Raw genomic sequence first — 24,530 nt, 5'->3', positions numbered from 1 at the left:
CAAACTGAGAAACATGGATGTCAGACTAAAATCCCAAGGAACCACAAAGGATTTAAACAGAGCAGCCTGCTGTTCTCTAGACCTTTAACCGTAACGGGAAAGATTGGCATACTGTCATCTTCAAATTTCAGCACCCCTCCATTTGAGGGATAACCCGGAGAACACCTTCGGGAGAAGCACCTGATGTGTGAATAGTGGATAGACAACAAATGTGAGCGTCCACCCACCGAACAATCCACGCCAATCATGGCTAAGGAACTCCAGGTTCCTACAGGGTGGTTGATGTAAACCACCGGGATGAAATTGTCTTGGACAACTGAGGCCAAGTCATCAGAACCTTGTTCACCGCTCTCAACTCCAAGATGGTTATGGAATAGACTCCTCCCAAGTCCATAGTCGCTAACCCAACAGGCTGGCGTCCATGGTCATTATTACTCAGGAAGGTCTCCTGAAGCATGTGTCCCGAGACAGATGCTCCTGCGAAAACCACCACAGGAAAGAATCTCAAGAATCTCAAGTCGACAGATCTAGATCTATCCTCCAAGACAGAACCACATGATACCTGCTCCACTATCTGAGCATGCATAACAGCAGACTCTCAGATGGAATCGAACAAGGGATGATGTCCAATGAAGCAACCATCAGACCACTTACCTCCATACATTGAGCCACTGATGGGCTAAGCAGTAGATTGCAGAGAGAGGCAAGAGTAAGAATACTTGATTCTTCTGACCTCTGACAAAAATATTGTCAGAGATAGGGAAATAATAAGGTCCCTAAGAAAACTATCCCTGTAGCTGGAACAAGGAAATCCATTTTCAGACACCAAAAACTTCACCTCCTCCTTGCACCGAAGGCAAAGAGACTGGCTGGGGGTTATGGGTAAGGGAAGTGACATTTAACAGCTGTGGTGCTCTTTGCCTCCTCCTGCTGGCCAGGAGTGATATTCCCACTAGTAATTGATGATCCCGTGGACTCACCATATTTTAGGAAAGAAAAAAATCTAAGTAAAGAGCCATATTCCACTTATTATTACATTGTCTATTTGTGTGTTAGCAATACATGTAGCCCCTCATTTGATGTGCCATGGGTTGTACTTTCCAAAAATGTGTACTTTCTTTAATGTATCTTAGTTTCCCAGGTTTTTACAGCTATCTGAATGCAGACATAACCCATTAAAGTTGAAAGGCTAATTTCTTTTTTAGACGATTTCAAGATTGCCATGTCTGCAATTAAACAGTTCTAGCCACTTGTGAAATTAAAATATGGTACACAAAGTACACATTTGTAGAACGTACACCCTTAGACGCATCAAATGAGGGGCTACATGTATCTCTAGCACATAATTGAGGTGGGCAATAGTTAATGGAATATGGTGCTTTGCATAATTTTTATTTTTTATTTTTAGTAAAGAGCCATATTCCACTTATTATTACATTGTCTATTTTTGTGCTATCAATACATGTAGCCCCCCCCCATGTGATGAAGGGTGCACTTTCCAAAAATTTGTGCTTTATTTAATGTGTCTTCATTTCCCAGGTGGCTGATTTCAGACATAACCCGGTAAAGTGGAAAGACTATTTTTTTAAGATGCCATGTCTGCAACTAAACAGTTCTAACCACTTGAGAAGTTAAAATTTGCTACAAAAAGTGCACATTTGTAAAAATCACACCCCACACACCCACATGCACAGCAAGTAATGGAATATGGCACTTTGCTTAGAAAATATTGTTTTTAAAGCAAAGCAACAGGTTTATTTATTTGCTGCGCATTGTTATTTCGTGCTAGAAATACATGTGGCTCCTCATATGATGCGGCTTGGTCTGTACTTTCTAGAAATATTTAGTTTATATACCATATGCATCATCAGGGAAGGAATCAGAGTCTGCGTTCATAGAGAACTTGGCTGCTTCCTCAGCACTGAGATGCTTCGCCATAATTCTTTTTACAAAACAAATAGATATTTTTAAAGGAATTATGTCGCTAGAAAATATAATAATTTTTATTGCAAAAAATAAGCTCCTTTGCAGTAAAAATACAGAAGTTTTGAAAGATGGAGAGAGCTGCGTAAAGAGGGTGTTTAACTTACCTTCCACACATGCTAAAAGACTGATTATAAAAATATTATTTGGTGTTTTTTTAAATAGCATTCCTCTACCATTTATTAATAATTTGTAACCACATTATCCAGGTGATCATGGGATTACAAATATAATATTGGTCCGTATTGTAAAAGAGAATGCAACATTTCTCAGCTAGGTGATCACTGTGGTAACGCTGGTTACCAGGATGATCATTTAGCTATAATACTTAAACCGATATTTATTTTTTTGTCGGGAGCGGACAGCGGAGCGGCCACACTGAAACTGGAGAGACAGAGGGGAGGGGCAAGCAGAGAGTCGCTAGTGCGCTATGTCTGTATGCATATAGGGTATTGTAGTTCCTTTTGGATATTCACGTTTCCATGTCCCACGCAAGTGATGTCATGCCCGGCAGATCCGCTGAAGAGTGAAACTAGTACATCCTGTTTTTTCTCCGGGTAGTTTGCGTTCGCTATCAGCTGTTACTGACCAGGTCAGTGAATCAGCCATAGACTGTGTGTTTAGCTTTATGTGCGAGTGTAGCTGTCTGTAATTGTGTGTAACTGTATTTTTGTAAGTGTGCGTGTGTAGCCGAGTAAGCAATGTACATAAGGCAGAGGGAATGGCTCTGATGCATTTCTGCACATAACCAGCACTGTGTACGAGTGAGACAGAGGGAACCTCTATAATATATATATTTTTGTAAGGTTCTGGGGAGGAGGTTGTGTTTGTGTGGGTCAATTGGAACTTATAAAATATTATAAATCTTTATATAAAAGGTACTGGGGAGGAGGTTGTGTGTATGAGTCAAATGGAACCTCTTTATAATATTATATAACTGTATATAAGGTTCTGGGGTCTGGGGAGGTAACTTTTTGTGTGTGAGTCAGAGGGAACTTATTTACAATATGTGCATAATATTTATTTACAATATGTGTCTGTATATAAATGTACTGGGGAGGGGGTTTCGTTTGTAAATCAGCGGGAACCTCTAAAATATTATTTATTTGTATATAAGGTACTGGGGAGGGGGCGGCATGTGACTGATTGAAATTTGACTATGACACCAGCTCTATAAATCTATAAGTGAGATGGTAAGGATAAGGATACTGCTGAGGAGTGAGCCTCAAACTTAAAAAGTGGCCCCCACTTCTAACATTTCCAGGGCTGGTCTGGTGTCCCAGTCCAGCCCTGGCTATGCCTGTCATTATACAGGCCAGATCGCCGGGGTGGGAGTGGATAGAGGTCCCCAGACCTCCATCAAGGTGGGTGAGTGCTAGCAATGGCTCAGAGCCGTCATTAGCACCTGAGTGGGAAACTTTGTGACAGCTCAAAAAAGATGGGTTAAAAAGATAGATAATCCCGTTATTACCCATTCTCCAGTTTTGCATAACCAACACGGTTATATTAAAACAGTTTTTACCTGTGTGATTACCTTGTTTCTAAGCCTCTACAGACTGCCCCTTTATCTCAGTCCTTTGGCAGACATTAATTTTAGCCAATCAGTGCTCACTCTTAAATAACTCCACAGGAGTGAGCACAATGTTATCTCTATGGCACACATGAACTAGCTTTGTGAAAAAACTGTCAAAATGCACTGAGAAAGGAGGCGGTTTTTAATAGTTTAGAAATCAGTTTGAGTCTACCTAGGTTTAGCTTGCAGCAAAGAATAACAAATGAACAAAGCAAATTTTATGATAAAAGTAAATAGGAAAGTTGTTTAAAATTGCATACCCTATCTGAATCATGAAAGTTTCATTTTGACTAGACTGTCCCTTTAAAGGGACACTCAAGTCAAAATTAAACTTTCATGATTCAGATAGAACACAAAATGTGAAAGAACTTTCCAATTCACTTTCATTAATAAAATGTGCATAGTCGTTTTATATTTACACTTTCAACAGCTCCTACTGAGCATGTGTAAGAATTTACAGAATATATGTATATGCATTTCTGAATGGCTGAGGGCTGTCACATGATGCAGTGGGAGTGGAAATAGACATAACTGAAATTTGTCAGGAAAAAAAATCTACTACTCATTTGAAGTTCAGACTAAGTGCTATTACATTGTCTTTTTATTATGCATGTGATGATTATGCAAATCTACTGTATTTACTGGTCCTTTAATGCAGATTACCATTAAATATATATATATATATATATATATATATATATATATATATATATATATATATATATATATATATAGTGTGTTTTTATTAGTTATTTAAACACTAACAAGAATAATATTTAAATGTAGTATTAAAATGATATAACCTTACCCTACCCTGTTTAAAAAAAATGGGCCAGCCTAATGATTCAGGCTATTTTCCTTTTTTTATGCAGCAAATGTAGCCAATAAGAGTTTGTATTGGCTGAGAGAATTAGTGCTGCAAATGTTCTATCGAAAACTCCAATCTGAACACCTTAAGCTCAAAATTCTATTTTTCTATTGCAATGTCAATTTAATGCAAAGTGAAATAAAGCACTAATTTAAAGCAAAAAAATAGACTGAGGGTATTAAAGGGATATGAAACCCAGACATTTTCTTTTATAATTTATACAGAGCAAACAATTCTTGCAAAACTGTTGCCATATAGTGTTCCAGAGACGTGCATGCCCCTGAGCTTAAACCTCTGCTTATCAACAAAAGATACCAAGGAGCAAAAAATATAAGTTGATAACAGAAGTAAATTGGAAACTTTAAAATTGTATGCTCTGTCTGAATCACAAAAGAAAAAGTTTGGGTTTCATATCCCTTTAATAACGTCAGTCTGTTTTTTTTCTTTAAATGAGTGCTTGAATGTTTGGGTTTCATGTCCCTTTAAGATGTGCATATATGGATATAATCCACTAGTATACAATATTATAGCATGATGCTTGTAGCTCATTTCCATGTACTTACCGTCCACAGGAGGTTTTGATATTTAATCATAAGAAGCATCACAGAAGCTGTACGGGCTGCACTAGCTAAAACGACTTGATCCACAGTTCTTGGCTGTGAGTTGTGCAATGTGAAAAGATTGGGAGCCATAACCATTGCCACATTTCTAAGAATCATTTTGTTCTGCTCCCGGTGATCCACAACCCTTTGTAAGAATTCAAGCAGAGCCTGAAACCAGAGTAAACAAAAGCACTTTAGGTCTTGTCCAGCTAAAAGCCAGTCAGTTCATATGTAGCCTCTTAAAGCTCAAGAGTGGTGAATAGGATTATTGTTTGCCATTCTGGACTAAGAAACCAATTGTATACAAGGTTCTCTAAATGTTACTTGGTATAAAAAATAGACACTTCCTTAAAAGGACATTAAGCTTAACGGGACAGTAAAAACCTTGACATTTTTTAATAAAATGTTTAGTTATGTTTAATGAAACAACCTCACAATATATTTTCATTATTTATTTTGCCACCTTTTCATGTAATTTAGCTCTGAAAGTTGAGCAATTCTGCTGACTAATCAGAGCTAACTCTGCCACATATCTGTCCCTAATTGTTTTGCAGTTGTTATCAGTTAAAACCAAAGTACTTAATAATATAAATTATGCTTACCTGATAATTTTCTTCAGATGGAAAGAGTCCACAGCTGCATTCATTACTTTTCGAAAATAGGAACCTGGCCCCAGGAGGAGGCAAAGACATCCCAGCCAAAGGCTTAAATAATCCTCCCACTTCCCTCATCCCCCAGTCATTCTGCCAAAGAACAAGGAACAGTAGAAGAAATACCAGGGTGAAAAGGTCCCAGAAGAATAAAAAAATAAGAGATGCCTCACAGGAAGAATATGGGTGGGGAGCTGTGAATTCTTTCCATCTGAAGAAAAGAAAAATTATCAGGTAAGCATAATTTAAGTTTTTCTTCATAAATGGAAAGAGTCCACACCAGCATTCATTACTTTTGGGAAAACAATACCCAAGCTATAGAGGACACTGAATGCAAAAACTGGAGGGTACAATAGGCGGCCCATTCTAAGGGCACCAGGCCTGGAGAAAAAAAAAAAACGCAACCCAACCAAACCCAGCTTAGTCGGATTTGGGCAAAAAAACTAGAAGGAAAACGCCCCAAGGACACTGACCCGCAGATTGTCCGAAAGCCTAACTAGAGACCGCAAAGCAGAATCACTGAGCCAACACTCCTCCAGGAGAACCATCGCCCAGCAGTTGGTCCCCACACAACCCTTACTAGGTACAGTACCAAAATCCCCAAAAGGGAGAGGACAAGGGTGAACCAAAGGGATTCCCAAAAGGTACAGCAAGATCCAATAAAGGAAGAGCCCCCTTCAAAAGAAGGCCAAGCCCACAGAGACCAAAATGGATCCTGAGAACAAGGGGAGACGACGCCCAACTGGGCATCATCAAGGAGAAAAAACAGCTCCCAAACATTGTGCAACAGCACCGAAAAGACAACTAAAGACAAAGTCCTCAAAACGTCAGAACTCAGAGACTGTGCAAACAGAAAAATTACAAGTAGCAAACTCAGAAAGATAAACATTTGAGTCCAGTAACACGCTGCCATCCGTAGGAAGACACGGAGAAAACACTAACCGTAAGGAAAAAGCGACCAAACAAAATAGCAGATTGCCCGACCTCCAAGGCAGAGGACACACTCCAGGCTGCCAGACCTACTCACAGATCTCAAAGGGGAAGAGACACAGAACCTGTAAAAAAGAAAAAAAAAAGGAAAAAAAAAAGGTCCACTGGCACCCCCAAGACCTGAGGATGAACAACAGATCTCAGATCCTACACCTAGCCGGACCAGCCCAAGCAACGGCAGATCTGAAAGCAAGGGAACAGAAAGGAACCCCAAGACCAGGCCCCAAAAGAGAGGAAGAATGGACACAGCCACTTTAACCTAAAGACAATCGAGCAGGCGTTAGACTCAAGGAGATCTAGCAAGGCCACCCGACTAAGTCTCAATGTGGAGCCAGCAGCTCCCCAGATGGAAAGTAACAACTCAAAGAGCAGACCAATCCCTTGAACCAGATAAAACATCTGTTCCAATGCCCCAAACACAGGAGAGGCCCCTAAAAAAGGAACCACACCTCCATAAGGAGGACAATGAGCCCCCTGAAAAGGAGAGCGTCGATAAACACCTGCCCCTAAGACAGGAAGTTGTAGGAAGAACCAAGAGGACACAAGGCCATGTCACTGACGAACACGGAAAGAACCCCTCACAACAACATCATGCTAGCACATATACCAGGCACAAAAGTGACAGCTGAGCAACCGCAAACCTTCCATTTGCTAGGCAGGAAAGTGCCCACCATCAGGTCACATTAGTTGGCTGTCCAAAGGGAACCGTATCTTCCGTCACAAAACAAGCCCCAAGCAGCCCTGGTTCTCAGTAAATCTGGCCAAGTTGTAAAATAGAACAGCCAGAACAAGGGCTAAGCCCAAGTACCCCGGAAACTGGAACCCCCAGGCCAGTCCTAGGATCATAAGGTCCGGTAACATCCCACAGCAGGATCCACAAAGAGAAAATGCAGAGTAAAACACTCGACAACCGGAACATCAGGATAAGAAGCCCAGGCCCCACAAATGTTTAGATTAAACAATCTAACAGGAACATAAATCCCTCATCTGATATAAAAAACAGACCTCCCAGGGAAAAATCCAGAATAACCCTGATAACAAGAGCAAGAAGCCCTTGCAAGTCCCGACCCAACAGGAAGAGACCAACCCTTGCAGGAGCCCAACACTCAAAAGAGCCAGGGCCATAAAAGGACACTAGAGCTAACAGGCGTCCAAGCAACATTAACATGATTGTGCTTGAAAAGTGTGACTAATCCCCCTTAAGGGACACAAGGCGCTGCTTATTTTATCAACCTTGAAAGGAGGAAAGGCTGAGAAGACCTCGCTGGGGATCGAACTAGAAACTCTGTTTGCTACAGTACAGAGTAACCACAGAGCATTAGTATGCTGAGCTAGCTGTCCAGCTAGCCACGAGCTCCAGACACAAAGGAAACAGTGAGGACAAGTCACCCGAACAAAGCAACATCAAGCCTCCACATCACCTCAGAGTCAAAGTCAGAGGACAGTAAAACATGGGCTTGGATGCCACCTGGATGGCAATACCTGAACCATATGAGTGGAAAACCACTAGGACCTCTTCTATCCCAAGAAGAAGATGCAGAGCATTCCCAACACCGGGTAAGGACCCCTAACCAGAGCCCAAAAAGTCCTCACTGTCTAATGTCCTGAAAAAGGAACAACCAACTCCTGAAAGGAATCCAAGTCCCCTGAAGGTGTCCCATCCACAAGGAGAAACGGACAAAGTCCAAGAAGGTGTCAATGAAGAAGAGAACCACTAAAGGAACAAGTCCAAAAAGGACAATTCCCTAAAGCAACATGCCCCGACCGGCAGAAAAGAGGCGCTAAACCCTCTAATTTTTCTACCACATGGGAAGGAATACTCCAGGTTCCAAGGGTATTGGAAGCAACAGAGAGTGACGCAGCAAAATTCACTCACCCAGTCACCAGATGGCTATTTAGTACTGAAACAATCCCTAGAGCCACACGGACCCACAAGTCCTCTTGAGAATGCTTAGCTGAAACTTGTAAAACAAATGACAAGAAACATAAATAATGTTGAGAGCACTCGGCACCCCAACCTGACCAGCAAGGTATAATAGGCACCATGTGTCTGAATAAGCCGCAAGACAGAAGATCTGAACCCAAGCAGGACCAGCCTGCAACCAGGGTCATAACTGCCGAGCTGGCTAAATCCGCCCTCAAAGAGGGAAGAAGAAAAAGCAGCTAAAACATGGGACTAACGTGTCCCGAACAACTTCCGTAGAAGCAAACAGCGAGTATTGATCCCAGAGAAAGTTCCTGCAGGAAACATAGTATGAAAAATAAAAATAAAATGCATCCTAACCGGATAAAAGAAAATGACAGGCAACCCGAGGGTTAACACCCAAGAAGAACAGAAAGATCTGCAGGACCAGCCTAACGGAAACCCTGTTCTTCCAACAAAACTGGGAAGGATCTCGATAACAAGACTTAAAGGAGATTACTTCATCCCCCCATGTCTAACGAGGTGAGCCATTCGAAGGAGGAGACTGAGTCCCATAACCAAGAAGGACAGGGTCCCCAAAAAGCTCAAAAATGTGTCTGAGTAGAACACGAAGGCGAGCCAGCCTGTAACGAAAGGCACAACACTCAGGAAAAGTTACATTCACATGGAACTGCACATGCCCCCCTGTGGCTGAGAGACCTGGGGCAATCGGGTACGAGTACAATCGCAAATAAACATCTGGATTTTGTAGACACGCAAGCGCCAAAAGTATGTAAAAGCTAAAACGTGCCACAACCTCCGGGGGCAACAATCCACCTTCCGAGGAGGAAAAAACATAACCTGGGTTACCCACATGTTTAGTAGTAGGGAGCGGTAGGGAACTCGCCTCCCGGAGGACAGGGCCCCCCAAGGCGGATGGATCAGCAGTCCCTTGAATCTCCGAGACCAAGGAACAAGGTGCTCTAGAATGGCCTAAAGAACATAACTGACTGACCTGAGTCAATGGGGCCAATTCACATTCATCACAGGACGAGGAATCAATCAGAAAGTTGAAAAATCTCAATATCAGTATCCTCCATAACAGGATAAAGGATACCAAAAAATTGACTAAATATAAAACAATTTAAACGGCACCTGACACCCACAATGACTGGGGCACTCATCACCTCCTATGAACCAGACACCAGCGGACTAGAATTCTCCATAGATCTCACCTATAATACACTTATATTTTTTATGTGTGTGCTACATTGTATTTTAACATAGTTATTATTGTATTAAATAGCTTATCTGTGCAGTTTGCGCTACCTCTTCTTTCTGTTTTTTGTTATAACTTATTGTTTGATTTGAGGGGTCATTTTTTTGAGGTTAGCAGGATTATCTTTTAAGCGCTATATCTATTTTCCATATCACTCCATAGAATTCTCCATCGCCACACAGTCAGGAATGCGGAAATGGGAGACCAGAACGTAAACACGCCCGGTCACAAGGTGAACCGTACAGTCAAAAAAAAAAGCGCACCCGACGGTAAGGTTATGTCACTTTGAAAGGCCGTTATGTTCCAAAAGCCACGGGCCAAGTTAACACTACACATAAGCAGATTGAACCGCATAACAAACATGATTAAAAAAAAACCCTGTTCAATAATCCCCCTCAGGAGAGATTAACCCTTGATTTCAAGATACTAAAGAAGTCCCACTGAGACCCTGTATTTTCCATGTGAGTTCGCAGGAACAAATGAGTTACAGTACAATAATGAAGACGTAAAATGAAACGATGTTACCGGAATCTACGCCGTGGAACAGGAACACGGCCCTTCAAGTGTGACGGATAGTAGCCTCGCCTCCGCCATGGACTTGAGAGAAGAAAGCAGGCAGTGAAGTGAAGTTTGACAACGCCGATTGCTTGTGGAGTTGTTAAAATGAGTCAGGATGGTTTCGCAGAAAGACTCTTCCTGCATCCCCGGACTCTAACTTTCATCCAAGCCCTCACTGAGAGACTGACCAGATTACTTAAAACTCCAGTCCCATGTCAAAGAGTACTACCCTCCATAAGAGACGAAAACAAACTTCTGACACTTCTCTGCCAACCTCCTGGGACAAAAGGGAAAGAATGACTGGGGGATGAGGGAAGTGGGAGGAGTATTTAAGTCTTTGGCTGGGGTGTCTTTGCCTCCTCCTGGTGGCCAGGTTCTTATTTCCCAAAAGTAATGAATGCAGCTGTGGACTCTTTCCATGTATGTCTTATTGTCTGCAGACTAAAGCCCAGATTTGTCCTTAAAATAAGGCAACACAACAGACATGCCTTGTAATTACAAAGTGTTTACTGTTAACCAAATTTCCCATAAATTAAATGTATACAATAAAATAAATAACTTTGCAATATACATATTTATATGACTTGGTTTTTTTTTGTAAAATGGCTTTGAGAATTCTTCTTGTACCATGCTCCCTACTGCAAAGTTTCTAACTTGCTACATATCATATAGTGATTGCTTAGAGCAGTACACAAACTCTCACAGCTAATTGGTCACAATTAAAGGATACAAGATAATCATACACATAAAGCTTTTAAAGTCGTTTATTTCTGCATGCAAAGCCCAGCAAATTGTGCTAAAAAGTGATAGTATTCTGCTTTTAATATCTATTTTATTTACAGATCTTATGCAATGCAGTGCAAAATTGTGGATATAAACTGTGTGTGTAGCCTGCATTTGTACTTAAAGAATAATAAAATAAAAAGCTTATGTATTTGTAACAAATTTTTAAATCTGAATGTGGTTAAATTAATTACCAGTAATTGATTCCACAAACAAAATACTTATAATGTAATTTGGCACCTGGCCAATCCCACTATGGTACTCCAAAAAAAATAATAAAAAACATAATTTATGCTTACCTGATAAAAAAATTTCTCTCCGGATATGGTGAGTCCACGGAATCATCAATTACTGTTGGTAATATCTCTCCTGGCCAGCAGGAGGAGGCAAAGAGCACCACAATCAAGCTGATAAGTATCACTCCCCTTCCCACAAACCCCAGTCATTCTCTTTGCCTTCGGTGCAAGGAGGAGGTGAAGTTTTGGTGTCTCTACCACCACACTACTCTAATGCACCCTATCCTGTCTGATCTCGGAAGTTAAGCAGGGTCAGGCCCGGTCAGTACCTGGATGGGAGACCGCCTGGGAACACTGGGTGTGGTAGGCTTTTCTGCTCAGAGAGTTTCGGAACTCTTGGCTTTGCAATGTGATTCACCTTACCATATCTTTCATGCTGATATAAGGCGGTTCTTTGTACTAAGTTTGTTTTTTTCCCTAAGGTTGTTTTGAATTGAAATAATAATCAAGAAATTGTTGTTCCTTCTCTATGTCCTAATCCTTCTTTTCATAAGGAACGTGGATGTTGTGCGTGCTCTGAAATTCTACCTGCAGATGACTAGGGATTTTCACCAGCCTTCTGCCCTGTTTGTTTTCTGGGAAACGTAAAGATCAGAAAGCTACTGCTACTTCTCTTTCTCTTTGGTTGAGAAGTATAATCCATTTGGCTTATGAGACTGCTGGTCAGCAGCCTCCTGAGAAAATTACAGCTTATTCCACTAGGGCTATCTCTTCTTCCTGGGCTTTCAAGAATGAAGCTTCTGTGGAACAGATTTGCAAGGCGGCAACTTGGTCTTCTCTGCCTACTTTTTATAAATTTTACAAATTTGATACTCTTGCCTTGGCTGAGGCTTCTTTTGGGAAAAAAAGTTTCTACAAGTGGTGGTGCCTTCTGTTTAGGTCTATCTGTCGTGTCCCTCCCTAGTCCTCTGTGTACTCTAACTTGGGTATTGGTTCCCAAGAGTAATTGGGGATGCCGTGGACTCACCATATCTTAGGAAAGAAAAGAAAATGTAAGCTTACCTAATAAATGTATTTATTTCCGGATATAGTCCACGGCCCCACCCTTTGATTTAAGACAGTTTTTTTTTTTTTACTAACCTCAGGCACCTCTACACCTAGGGTTACTCTCTTTTCTCCATTTACCTTTGGTCAAATGACTGGGGTTTGTGGGAAGGGGAGTGATACTTAACAGCTTGATTGTGGTGCTCTTTGCCTCCTCCTGCTGGCCAGGAGAGATATTACTAACAGTAATTGAAGATGCCGTGGACTCACCATATCCGGAAATAAATTTATCAGGTAAGCATAAATTATGTTTTCTTTCCTAAGATATGGTGAGTCCATGGAATCATCAATTACTAGTGGGAACCAATACCCAAGCTAGAAGACACAGATGATTAGGGAGGGACAAGACAGGTAACCTAAACAGAAGGCTCCACTGCATGAAAAACTTTTCTCCCAAAAGAAGCCTCAGCCGAGACAAAAAATATCAAAATTGAAAAAATTATGCAGAGAGGACCAAGTTGCAGCCTTGCAAATCTGTTCTACAGAAACTTTCTTCTTGAAAGCCCAAGAAGAAGGAACAGCCCTAGTGAAATGAGCTAAAATTCTCTCAGTAGGCTGCTGTCCAGCAGTCTCCCAAACCAAACGCATTATACTACTTAACCAAAGAGGAAGCTCTCTGACCTTTATGTTTCCCAGAGAAAAAACAGCAAACTTGCGGCAATCCTTAGTCGCCTGTAGATAGAAAATAAAAGCACGCACAACATCAAAGTTGTGCAAAAAATGTTCCTTATGAGAAGATAGATAAGGACACAGAGAAGGAACAACAATTTTCTGATTAATATATCAATCCGAAACCACTTAGGAAGAAAACCTAACTAGTACGAATAACCACCTTAACTGCATGAAAGATAAGATAAGGCAAACCACACTGCAAAACCGAGAGCTCCGAGACTCTCCAAGCAGAAAAGATAGCAATGAGAAACAAAACCTTCCAAAATAACAACTTAATATCTATAGAAAGTAAAGGCTCAAAGGCCTACTGCAAAACTTTAAGAAAAAGGGCAAAACCCTAACGGGGAACAACCGACTTAAACACAGGCCTGATGTAGACCAGTGTCTGACAAAAAGATTGCACATCTGGCACGTCCACCAGATGCTTATGTAGCAAAAAAGACAATGCAGAAAACTGACCCTTCAGGGTACTGACTGACAAACCGTTCGCCAGACCCACCTGGAGAAAGGATAAAAAATTCAGAAAAACCACCTGCTTAGACAAAACTAAGCGTCCAAACTTCAAGCTGTCAACTTCAGAGATTTGAAGGAAAAGACCAAGAATCAGAAGTCCTTCCTCAGAGGTAGTCTCCAAGGTGGAGATACAACATTTCCACTAGGTCTGCATACCAGATCCTGCGAGGCCATGCAGGGGCTAATAAAATCACTGCCGCTCTCATCTAAAAATACGAGTAATGACTCATGGAAAGAGAACAAAAAGAGGAAAAAGGTATGCAAGACTGAAATCCAAGAAAAACGTCAGAACATCTATCAGGACGGTCTGCGGATCACATGACCATAAACCGTACCTTCGAAACTTGGCGTTCTGTCGAAACGCCCACAAAAAACAACTAATAAAACCCCTCATGTGAGGGTCTACCTAGAGAACACTTCCGGATGGAAATGCTCACTCCCCGGGATAATTTATCAGTCTGTTTAGAAGTCCGACTGCTATTTGTACACCACCTGGAAAGTGGATGACCGACAGCAAATGTGAGCTTCCTCCGACTGAACAATCCAAATCACCTCCTACATGGCTAAGGAACCCCTAGTTCCTCCCTAATGGTTGATATAAACCCTAGAGGTGATATTGTCCGACTGGAACCAAGCTAGGGATGACTGAGGTCAAGTCATCAGAGCATTGCTAATTGCTCTCAACTCCAAGATGTTTAAAGAAGAGAGCAGACCCTTCTGAGTCCAGACAGCTTACCAGCCCAGCAGGTTGGAATCTGTGTTCACATCACCCAGGAATATCTCCAGAAGCACGCACCCGGAGATAGATACTACTTAAAAAATACTACGGAAGAAAGTCTCTTGTCATCTGCTCTAAATCTATCCTTTAAGACAGATCTGAAAGTTCTCCATGTCATGGAAAATAGCAAAAGGAACGATGTCCATAGAATACCATCAGACAAATTGCCTCCATACACAGGGTCACAGAAAAGGGAAAAAATATCAACTGCAGCTAAATCCAAACTCCCAACCTCCTGGTTGCAAGATGGCTAAGCTATCCACCGGCCACTAAAACTTACTCTTGGCCGGACAGAAGACTGCAGAGTGGGGAAAAGGAATACATCCTTGATTTTCTGACCTAGATAGAAAATCAAATAAAGGTCCAAGCATACCGCACCTGGTGTTCCCAGGCGGTCTCCCATCCAGGTACTGACCAGACCTGACCCTGCATAACTTCTGAGATCAAACGAAATCGGGTGCATTCAGGGTATTGTGGTGCTAGTCCCAAATAAATTACCCTTATAGATAGAACAAGGGAACTCTTCTCCAGATTAATTTCCCATGCCCGGAAAATAAGATTGGACAAGATCTCTTAAAAGAGAGTTAGCTCGAAGGATGATACTTGAACTATATATTGTCCAGAAAAAGACACTTGCAATATCCCAAGACCTAAAGGTCTGACTGGCATGGCGCAAACTAAGAAAACTAGAGAAGATTCCGATTAAGGAAACAATAAATCTCTCAGGTCTAAGTTAGTTATGAACAGGCCCACTAGAGCCAAAGGAGAAAGGATACTACTTTGAAGGACAGAATCTGAAATATATGAGGTAAATACCTATATCCCATTCCCAAACTGGGACTGGAACTGTCACTCCCAGAGATGAAGACCCTGAATCCAGTTCAAAGAATGTCTCTCATCCTACTTGGATTGCAGATACTCTAGAAAGAGAAATCTGCCCCTGGGAAGAAGACTTAGATTGGACTTGAAAAGGCATGACCCAAAGTCTCATCCTTAAAAGGAGACACTAGAAGCATGTATTTGGATGAAACAGAATTGAATCTGCAACTGCAGAACTATAAAGCTGTACCACTAAACCACAGGTAGGTTTCTCAGCTGACCATAGATTTCAGCCACAATGCCCTGTGGCTAGTACAGCATGTCTAATTAAGACAAGACATTGCTCTAAAAGAACAATTAAACCTCCAGCTTCTTACCTATGTCAGAAAGAAAACTAGATTATATCCGCAGAGATCTAAGTTCTCTGATTAAAAGTAGAAAGTTCCCTTCTACTAAAGACACTGTGCATTTCAAGAGCGATAGCGACATGAAATCCTAAAAAGGACGTGAAACAGGGAGAAATATCCCCATATTCTCAATAACAATCCTGTGAACATCTCACAGCACGTCTAGAACCCCTCCAGAGAGAAAAGAAAAATATAGAACTGATAAAGTTCACAAAACTCCAAACGAAAGACAACAATAGGGATCGGTGTCATCCAGTCAGCCAAGACCTCCTGACAATATAAGAGGCTTTGAAGCAAACAACTCAAGGATACCACTTCAGTAACAGATGAAGGAATTATACTGTCCAGATCTGAGATTTCAGCCTCAGAAACTACCGGCGAATCCTTGTCACTAACTTGGAAGAAGACAAACCTGCGTAGCAGCATGTGGAGCAGAAACCCTCTTATCTGAGACTTAAAATGTCCTCTTGCCTTATCCCTGAAGTAAATGAAAACAGACCAAGCCACAGATACTGCAGAAGATACCTGAGCTTGCAACTTCTGTAAGCAAATACACTCGTCCAGCAGCTTGATAGGAACCACAGGGCACTGCATGTGATGCCATATAGGCTTGGGACATAAAAGGAGCATAAAACAGCAACATCCTTGGAGACATGAGGTTCAAACCAATCTGTATATTTAATAGCATTTGCGAAATCAAAGGTACAGAAAAAATAAATGTTTAAACCAATTCTTAGTTGAGCAAGTCTTCCACACAACTTCAGCATCAGTAAAAGGAATTATACTGCCTGAACCGAAATAGGATATAATACAGAACCAAAAAAAACGTTCTTAAATAAATGTTCCCTTTAAATTTACCAAATCAAGAAAATATACCCCAGGCAACACTCTACACCTCAGCAGAATTACTGAGGTGCCCTACCTGTCCTCAACCCACAGCAAACTGAGGAAAAAAACGATTCAGTTTACAATCCGGATTTCCAGAGAAGCAAAAACAGCAAAAATCCTTCTAAACAGCAGAGCCATCTGAAATATGGGCATCTCACTCTTACAGGAAGTGAAAAAAGTGCCAAAAAAAACCTCTGACATCACAGAATCAGAACCTCCCTAAAAGGGGTGGTCCTACAGCTGACATTTTTTTATTTTTTTTTAAAACAACTTTCTTGAAAAACAGGCTTAAAAACAAACACTAAAACTGCCCCAAAAAGTACATAACCTGTTACTAAGAACGGATCCTCACTGAGCATCAATAAAATAAATAACTCCTCACACTAACAGTGCCTGCAAAAACTGCCATAAAAACCTGCACCCTGACAGGAATAATAAAAACGTCCCCCTGCTTCGTTTCAGCTGAATAAGTGCCACATTTTTCCCTGCTACATAGAAAAATAAAACTGGCACTTACCTCAATATTTATCTGTCCGGCAGCAGGACAGCTCACCTGGTTTGAGAGGATGCCATCCCTCACATGGACCTCTGGAAATACAGAAAGACTGAGTAAACTTACTCAGGCTATCTAAATAGGGCAGCAAAATGTTTTGGGAAAATGCAGTGAGGATTTTACCCCACAAGTTCCCAATTGCTTAAAAGCCACCATTGCCCTACTGAAGAGACTGACATGGGCTAAGGATAGACCCTTTAGAAAGATCAGAGCAAACGTACTCTGCTTTAAAATAAAAAATCTTGATTGTAAATCAGACACCAAAACTACAGCTCCTCCTTGCACCGCAGGCAAAGAGAATGACTGGAGGTTATGGGTAAGGGAAGTGACATATATAGCAGCTTTGCTGTGGTGTTTTTCACCTCCTTCTGCTGGCCAGGAGTGATATTCCCACTAGTAATTGACGATTCTGTGGACTCACCATATCTTAGGAAAGAAAAAATAATAATTATGGGGGGCGGAGTCAACTGTTGAAGCGACTGGACGTGTTCATGTGAAGCTCCTGGCTTACATATTGGAAATTTGGGTTTAATTCATCAATATAAGCTTGGTTCTACTACTACAAAGCACAAAACCTAAAACATGTTCCTACAACCTCACCCCAAGAGGCCGCTTTTCAAAGATGGCAATTTCGGGTGAACTATCAACATCACAACACTCCTCAATGAAGCGGCCCTGATCTTGAAAATCATCGACCTTTCTTTGCCGATTTACTCCTATTTGTTATCAAAATGAGACTACACACTAGAAGGTTTTCCCCTCATTTACAGGTGAGTATACAGTGAGTAATTTTCAAAGTGGCACGAACGGCCATTTTATGTTGCCTCATACTGACTACATACACTTGTGTTATAAGGCCTCAGTTCAAAGTCACACCAGTTAATGCCCATATGATCAGAGCTGTAGAACCTCCCCCCCCCTTCCTCCTAAATTATTGGTGATTGGGTCTAGATACAGTATCCAGAAAGCCATAACTAGCCTGCTTTATCAGTTACACTAAAAGATGCTCAAAAGCCAATTAACTTAACTTCGCAACAACATGGAGTCCCTTGACAGATGGGAAAGCATAGTCATGCAACACATAGAAGACAATTTTGCAGACCTCAAACAAAGCCAGGCACTTATTCCAAAACTACTATATAAACATGGAGATTACTGAGACCTGCCCATATCCACAAGGGATTAAAGTGAAAAAAAGAGAGACGCACCTAACTATCATGATCTGACAACTACGGTAACTGACCCACCCCACATTGCGTGCTGGAGCCCTCGCTCAGACCATAACTCTCCTGACCTATCTTGGGAACTATCTTGTGGGAGTGTGCCACTTGGCGTGCCGAGCATCTCTGAGAGCGACCCTGCAACCTGCTTCCTAGCGGACATCAGTAGCAAACTAGAGAAATCATCTCCGTGGCTCTTTAGACTAACCAGAGACGAACTGAGTCTAGATACTCATCCCACTGAAGCAAAAGATCCTTCCCCACTACTTTTACTATGGGATGCAAGAATATGGAGCATGAAAGTGACATTCCCTTATACTGTCCAGATCAACAAAAGTCTGGGGTGGGCTAAATGGCAATAATCCCATTAATAGTATGTTAACTATAGCTTTTATAGTGATGCTTTAGTTGTGTATTAGTTATGCTAGTTTACTATATTTTTTAATAGCTCCCTTGAAACTTTCACATCCTTTTACCCTCTAGTTGGTCATGTAGTTTTAACATTAGGTCTGTGATGGAAGTTGAATACCTGTTTTAGCTTATTTTTGCTTTTTATATGGTTCTAGTTCACCACATGATTTATAGAGATCATAAGCTTTAGGTCACAACTATAGATATGGAATTCAGTTCTACAAATATTTATCTCTACGTGCCCCTTTGCACAATAAACACCTAGTTATAGGAGTCACAGACTCCACTTGAGTACCTACTCCTTATAACTGCACATTACATTTCAGGGTAGATGTTGCCGGCGGCCATAGTAACACACTATGAAATATAAAAGGAGTGTGGTACATAGAAGATTTTTTATGACACAATAGTAGGGTATAGCTTTTACTCTCCCATTTCACAAAGTCTCTCCTTGTTCTGGTTACTAAGTAGTATTGATGCCACACTTATAGATTTGACGTATGTTGGCCTACAATGTACTATATGCTAGTATGAGATGTACCATGTTTTATCCTATACAGTCCCATTTCCAAAAAATTATATTTACAATTATATAGGACTAAGTATTTTTTTCTCAATAAGCTTTTGCATAGTTTAAGGACCGTGTTATTAATAGCAGCTTTAGTTATATCTATTCTGTTCATCACATGGGTATATTTTGATGTTATATTTTACAGTGCCCCTTTGCCCATAATAATATTTCACTACATTAATTTAAGCGGTGCTTACCCGCTGAAAAAGTAAAATCTAATATAAGTTCATATTTCTATGTTAATGTTGAGATTGTATTATTCTTATATTCACTACGAGTCTCTGGACCCAATAGAGTCTTTTATTTGACTATCATGCTTCGCCAATGTTACCTGAAAAATATCGCTCATAAGTGGCCAGCAAATTAGTCATATACATAAGCTTCCAATATATATATAAAATAGAGGCTTTAGAAAATTATACGATATCAGTCGTTTTGTTTCATGGATCATAACATTGTACTGTGTATTATGAAGAACTTGTTATTTATGTCATTAGACACTTAGGAGCCTATCTATCAAGCTCCGAACGGAGCTTGAAGGGCCTTGTTTCTGGTGAGTCTTCATACTCGACAGAAACACAAGTTATGGAGCAGCGATCTAAAGACCGCTGCTCCATAACCCTGTCCGCCTGCTCTGATGAGGCGAACAGGAATCGCCACAATTCAACCCGATCGAGTACGATTGGTTGATTGACACTCCCCTGCTGGCGGCCCATTGGCCGTGAGTCTGCAGGGGGCGGCGTTGCACCAGCAGCTCTTGTGAACTGCTGGTGCAATGCTGAATACGGAGAGCGTATTCAGCGATGTCTGTCGGACCTGATCCGCAGTGTCGGATCAGGTCCGACAGACATTTGTTAAATAGGCCCCATTGTGTATGTTTTTTCCAGCGCAAAACCTCAATAAAAACAGAATTTATGTTTACCTGATAAATTACTTTCTCCAACGGTGTGTCCGGTCCACGGCGTCATCCTTACTTGTGGGATATTCTCTTCCCCAACAGGAAATGGCAAAGAGCCCAGCAAAGCTGGTCACATGATCCCTCCTAGGCTCCGCCTACCCCAGTCATTCGACCGACGTTAAGGAGGAATATTTGCATAGGAGAAACCATATGGTACCGTGGTGACTGTAGTTAAAGAAAATAAATTATCAGACCTGATTAAAAAACCTGGGCGGGCCGTGGACCGGACACACCGTTGGAGAAAGTAATTTATCAGGTAAACATAAATTCTGTTTTCTCCAACATAGGTGTGTCCGGTCCACGGCGTCATCCTTACTTGTGGGAACCAATACCAAAGCTTTAGGACACGGATGAAGGGAGGGAGCAAATCAGGTCACCTAAATGGAAGGCACCACGGCTTGCAAAACCTTTCTCCCAAAAATAGCCTCAGAAGAAGCAAAAGTATCAAACTTGTAAAATTTGGTAAAAGTGTGCAGTGAAGACCAAGTCGCTGCCCTACATATCTGATCAACAGAAGCCTCGTTCTTGAAGGCCCATGTGGAAGCCACAGCCCTAGTGGAATGAGCTGTGATTCTTTCGGGAGGCTGCCGTCCGGCAGTCTCGTAAGCCAATCTGATGATGCTTTTAATCCAAAAAGAGAGAGAGGTAGAAGTTGCTTTTTGACCTCTCCTTTTACCGGAATAAACAACAAACAAGGAAGATGTTTGTCTAAAATCCTTTGTAGCATCTAAATAGAATTTTAGAGCGCGAACAACATCCAAATTGTGCAACAAACGTTCCTTCTTTGAAACTGGTTTCGGACACAGAGAAGGTACGATAATCTCCTGGTTAATGTTTTTGTTAGAAACAACTTTTGGAAGAAAACCAGGTTTAGTACGTAAAACCACCTTATCTGCATGGAACACCAGATAAGGAGGAGAACACTGCAGAGCAGATAATTCTGAAACTCTTCTGGCAGAAGAAATTGCAACTAAAAACAAAACTTTCCAAGATAATAATTTAATATCAACGGAATGCAAGGGTTCAAACGGAACCCCCTGAAGAACTGAAAGAACTAAATTGAGACTCCAAGGAGGAGTCAAAGGTTTGTAAACAGGCTTAATTCTAACCAGAGCCTGAACAAAAGCTTGAACATCTGGCACAGCAGCCAGTTTTTTGTGAAGTAACACCGACAAGGCAGAAATCTGTCCCTTCAGGGAACTTGCAGATAATCCTTTTTCCAATCCTTCTTGAAGGAAGGATAGGATCCTAGGAATCTTAACCTTGTCCCAAGGGAATCCTTTAGATTCACACCAACAGATATATTTTTTCCAAATTTTGTGGTAAATCTTTCTAGTTACAGGCTTTCTGGCCTGAACAAGAGTATCGATAACAGAATCTGAGAACCCTCGCTTCGATAAAATCAAGCGTTCAATCTCCAAGCAGTCAGCTGGAGTGAAACCAGATTCGGATGTTCGAACGGACCCTGAACAAGAAGGTCTCGTCTCAAAGGTAGCTTCCAAGGTGGAGCCGATGACATATTCACCAGATCTGCATACCAAGTCCTGCGTGGCCACGCAGGAGCTATCAAGATCACCGACGCCCTCTCCTGATTGATCCTGGCTACCAGCCTGGGGATGAGAGGAAAGGGCGGGAACACATAAGCTAGTTTGAAGGTCCAAGGTGCTACTAGTGCATCCACTAGAGCCGCCTTGGGATCCCTGGATCTGGACCCGTAGCAAGGAACTTTGAAGTTCTGACGAGAGGCCATCAGATCCATGTCTGGAATGCCCCACAGCTGAGTGACTTGGGCAAAGATTTCCGGATGGAGTTCCCACTCCCCCGGATGCAATGTCTGACGACTCAGAAAATCCGCTTCCCAATTTTCCACTCCTGGGATGTGGATAGCAGACAGGTGGCAGGAGTGAGACTCCGCCCATAGAATGATTTTGGTCACTTCTTCCATCGCTAGGGAACTCCTTGTTCCCCCCTGATGGTTGATGTACGCAACAGTTGTCATGTTGTCTGATTGAAACCGTATGAACTTGGCCCTCGCTAGCTGAGGCCAAGCCTTGAGAGCATTGAATATCGCTCTCAGTTCCAGAATATTTATCGGTAGAAGAGATTCTTCCCGAGACCAAAGACCCTGAGCTTTCAGGGATCCCCAGACCGCGCCCCAGCCCATCAGACTGGCGTCGGTCGTGACAATGACCCACTCTGGTCTGCGGAATGTCATCCCTTGTGACAGGTTGTCCAGGGACAGCCACCAACGGAGTGAGTCTCTGGTCCTCTGATTTACTTGTATCTTCGGAGACAAGTCTGTATAGTCCCCATTCCACTGACTGAGCATGCACAGTTGTAATGGTCTTAGATGAATGCGCGCAAAAGGAACTATGTCCATTGCCGCTACCATCAACCCGATCACTTCCATGCACTGAGCTATGGAAGGAAGAGGAACGGAATGAAGTATCCGACAAGAGTCTAGAAGTTTTGTTTTTCTGGCCTCTGTTAGAAAAATCCTCATTTCTAAGGAGTCTATAATTGTTCCCAAGAAGGGAACCCTTGTTGACGGGGATAGAGAACTCTTTTCCACGTTCACTTTCCATCCGTGAGATCTGAGAAAGGCCAGGACGATGTCCGTGTGAGCCTTTGCTTGAGGAAGGGACGACGCTTGAATCAAAATGTCGTCCAAGTAAGGTACTACAGCAATGCCCCTTGGTCTTAGCACAGCTAGAAGGGACCCTAGTACCTTTGTGAAAATCCTTGGAGCAGTGGCTAATCCGAAAGGAAGCGCCACGAACTGGTAATGTTTGTCCAGGAATGCGAACCTTAGGAACCGATGATGTTCCTTGTGGATAGGAATATGTAGATACGCATCCTTTAAATCCACCGTGGTCATGAATTGACCTTCCTGGATGGAAGGAAGAATAGTTCGAATGGTTTCCATCTTGAACGATGGAACCTTGAGAAACTTGTTTAAGATCTTGAGATCTAAGATTGGTCTGAACGTTCCCTCTTTTTTGGGAACTATGAACAGATTGGAGTAGAACCCCATCCCTTGTTCTCTTAATGGAACAGGATGAATCACTCCCATTTTTAACAGGTCTTCTACACAATGTAAGAATGCCTGTCTTTTTATGTGGTCTGAAGACAACTGAGACCTGTGGAACCTCCCCCTTGGGGGAAGTCCCTTGAATTCCAGAAGATAACCTTGGGAGACTATTTCTAGCGCCCAAGGATCCAGAACATCTCTTGCCCAAGCCTGAGCGAAGAGAGAGAGTCTGCCCCCCACCAGATCCGGTCCCGGATCGGGGGCCAACATTTCATGCAGTCTTGGTAGCAGTGGCAGGTTTCTTGGCCTGCTTTCCTTTGTTCCAGCCTTGCATTGGTCTCCAAGCTGGCTTGGCTTGAGAAGTATTACCCTCTTGCTTAGAGGACGTAGCACCTTGGGCTGGTCCGTTTCTACGAAAGGGACGAAAATTAGGTTTATTTTTTGCCTTGAAAGGCCGATCCTGAGGAAGGGCGTGGCCCTTACCCCCAGTGATATCAGAGATAATCTCTTTCAAGTCAGGGCCAAACAGCGTTTTCCCCTTGAAAGGAATGTTAAGTAGCTTGTTCTTGGAAGACGCATCAGCCGACCAAGATTTCAACCAAAGCACTCTGCGCGCCACAATAGCAAACCCAGAATTCTTAGCCGCTAACCTAGCCAATTGCAAAGTGGCGTCGAGGGTGAAAGAATTAGCCAATTTGAGAGCATTGATTCTGTCCATAATCTCCTCATAAGGAGGAGAATCACTATCGACCGCCTTTATCAGCTCATCGAACCAGAAACATGCGGCTGTAGCGACAGGGACAATGCATGAAATTGGTTGTAGAAGGTAACCCTGCTGAACAAACATCTTTTTAAGCAAACCTTCTAATTTTTTATCCATAGGATCTTTGAAAGCACAACTATCCTCTATGGGTATAGTGGTGCGTTTGTTTAAAGTGGAAACCGCTCCCTCGACCTTGGGGACTGTCTGCCATAAGTCCTTTCTGGGGTCGACCATAGGAAACAATTTTTTAAATATGGGGGGAGGGACGAAAGGAATACCTGGCCTCTCCCATTCTTTATTAACAATGTCCGCCACCCGCTTGGGTATAGGAAAAGCTTCTGGGAGCCCCGGCACCTCTAGGAACTTGTCCATTTTACATAGTTTCTCTGGGATGACCAACTTGTCACAATCATCCAG

General features: G+C 42.1%; 1 protein-coding gene and 2 pseudogenes across 3 annotated transcripts in view; 1 reads left to right on the top strand and 2 right to left on the bottom strand.

The window, feature by feature from the left end:
• ARHGAP18 (Rho GTPase activating protein 18) overlaps nt 1-24,530 on the bottom strand; it is a 492,802-nt gene that overhangs the window by 54,874 nt on the left and 413,398 nt on the right. For all 3 annotated transcript variants that reach the window (XM_053710692.1, XM_053710691.1, XM_053710693.1), the window contains exon 11: nt 4,988-5,194. In XM_053710692.1, the coding sequence (XP_053566667.1) occupies nt 4,988-5,194 (207 nt within the window). The remainder of the gene's footprint in view (nt 1-4,987; nt 5,195-24,530) is intronic.
• On the top strand, nt 11,678-11,795 carry LOC128658422 (uncharacterized; annotated as a pseudogene).
• Nucleotides 14,859-14,977, bottom strand: LOC128658460 (uncharacterized; annotated as a pseudogene).

The sequence above is a fragment of the Bombina bombina genome, chromosome 4, assembly GCF_027579735.1.
Source record: "Bombina bombina isolate aBomBom1 chromosome 4, aBomBom1.pri, whole genome shotgun sequence".
In the NCBI taxonomy this organism is placed as follows: Eukaryota; Metazoa; Chordata; class Amphibia; order Anura; family Bombinatoridae; genus Bombina; species Bombina bombina.
This window is presented reverse-complemented; position numbering and strand designations above follow the sequence as displayed.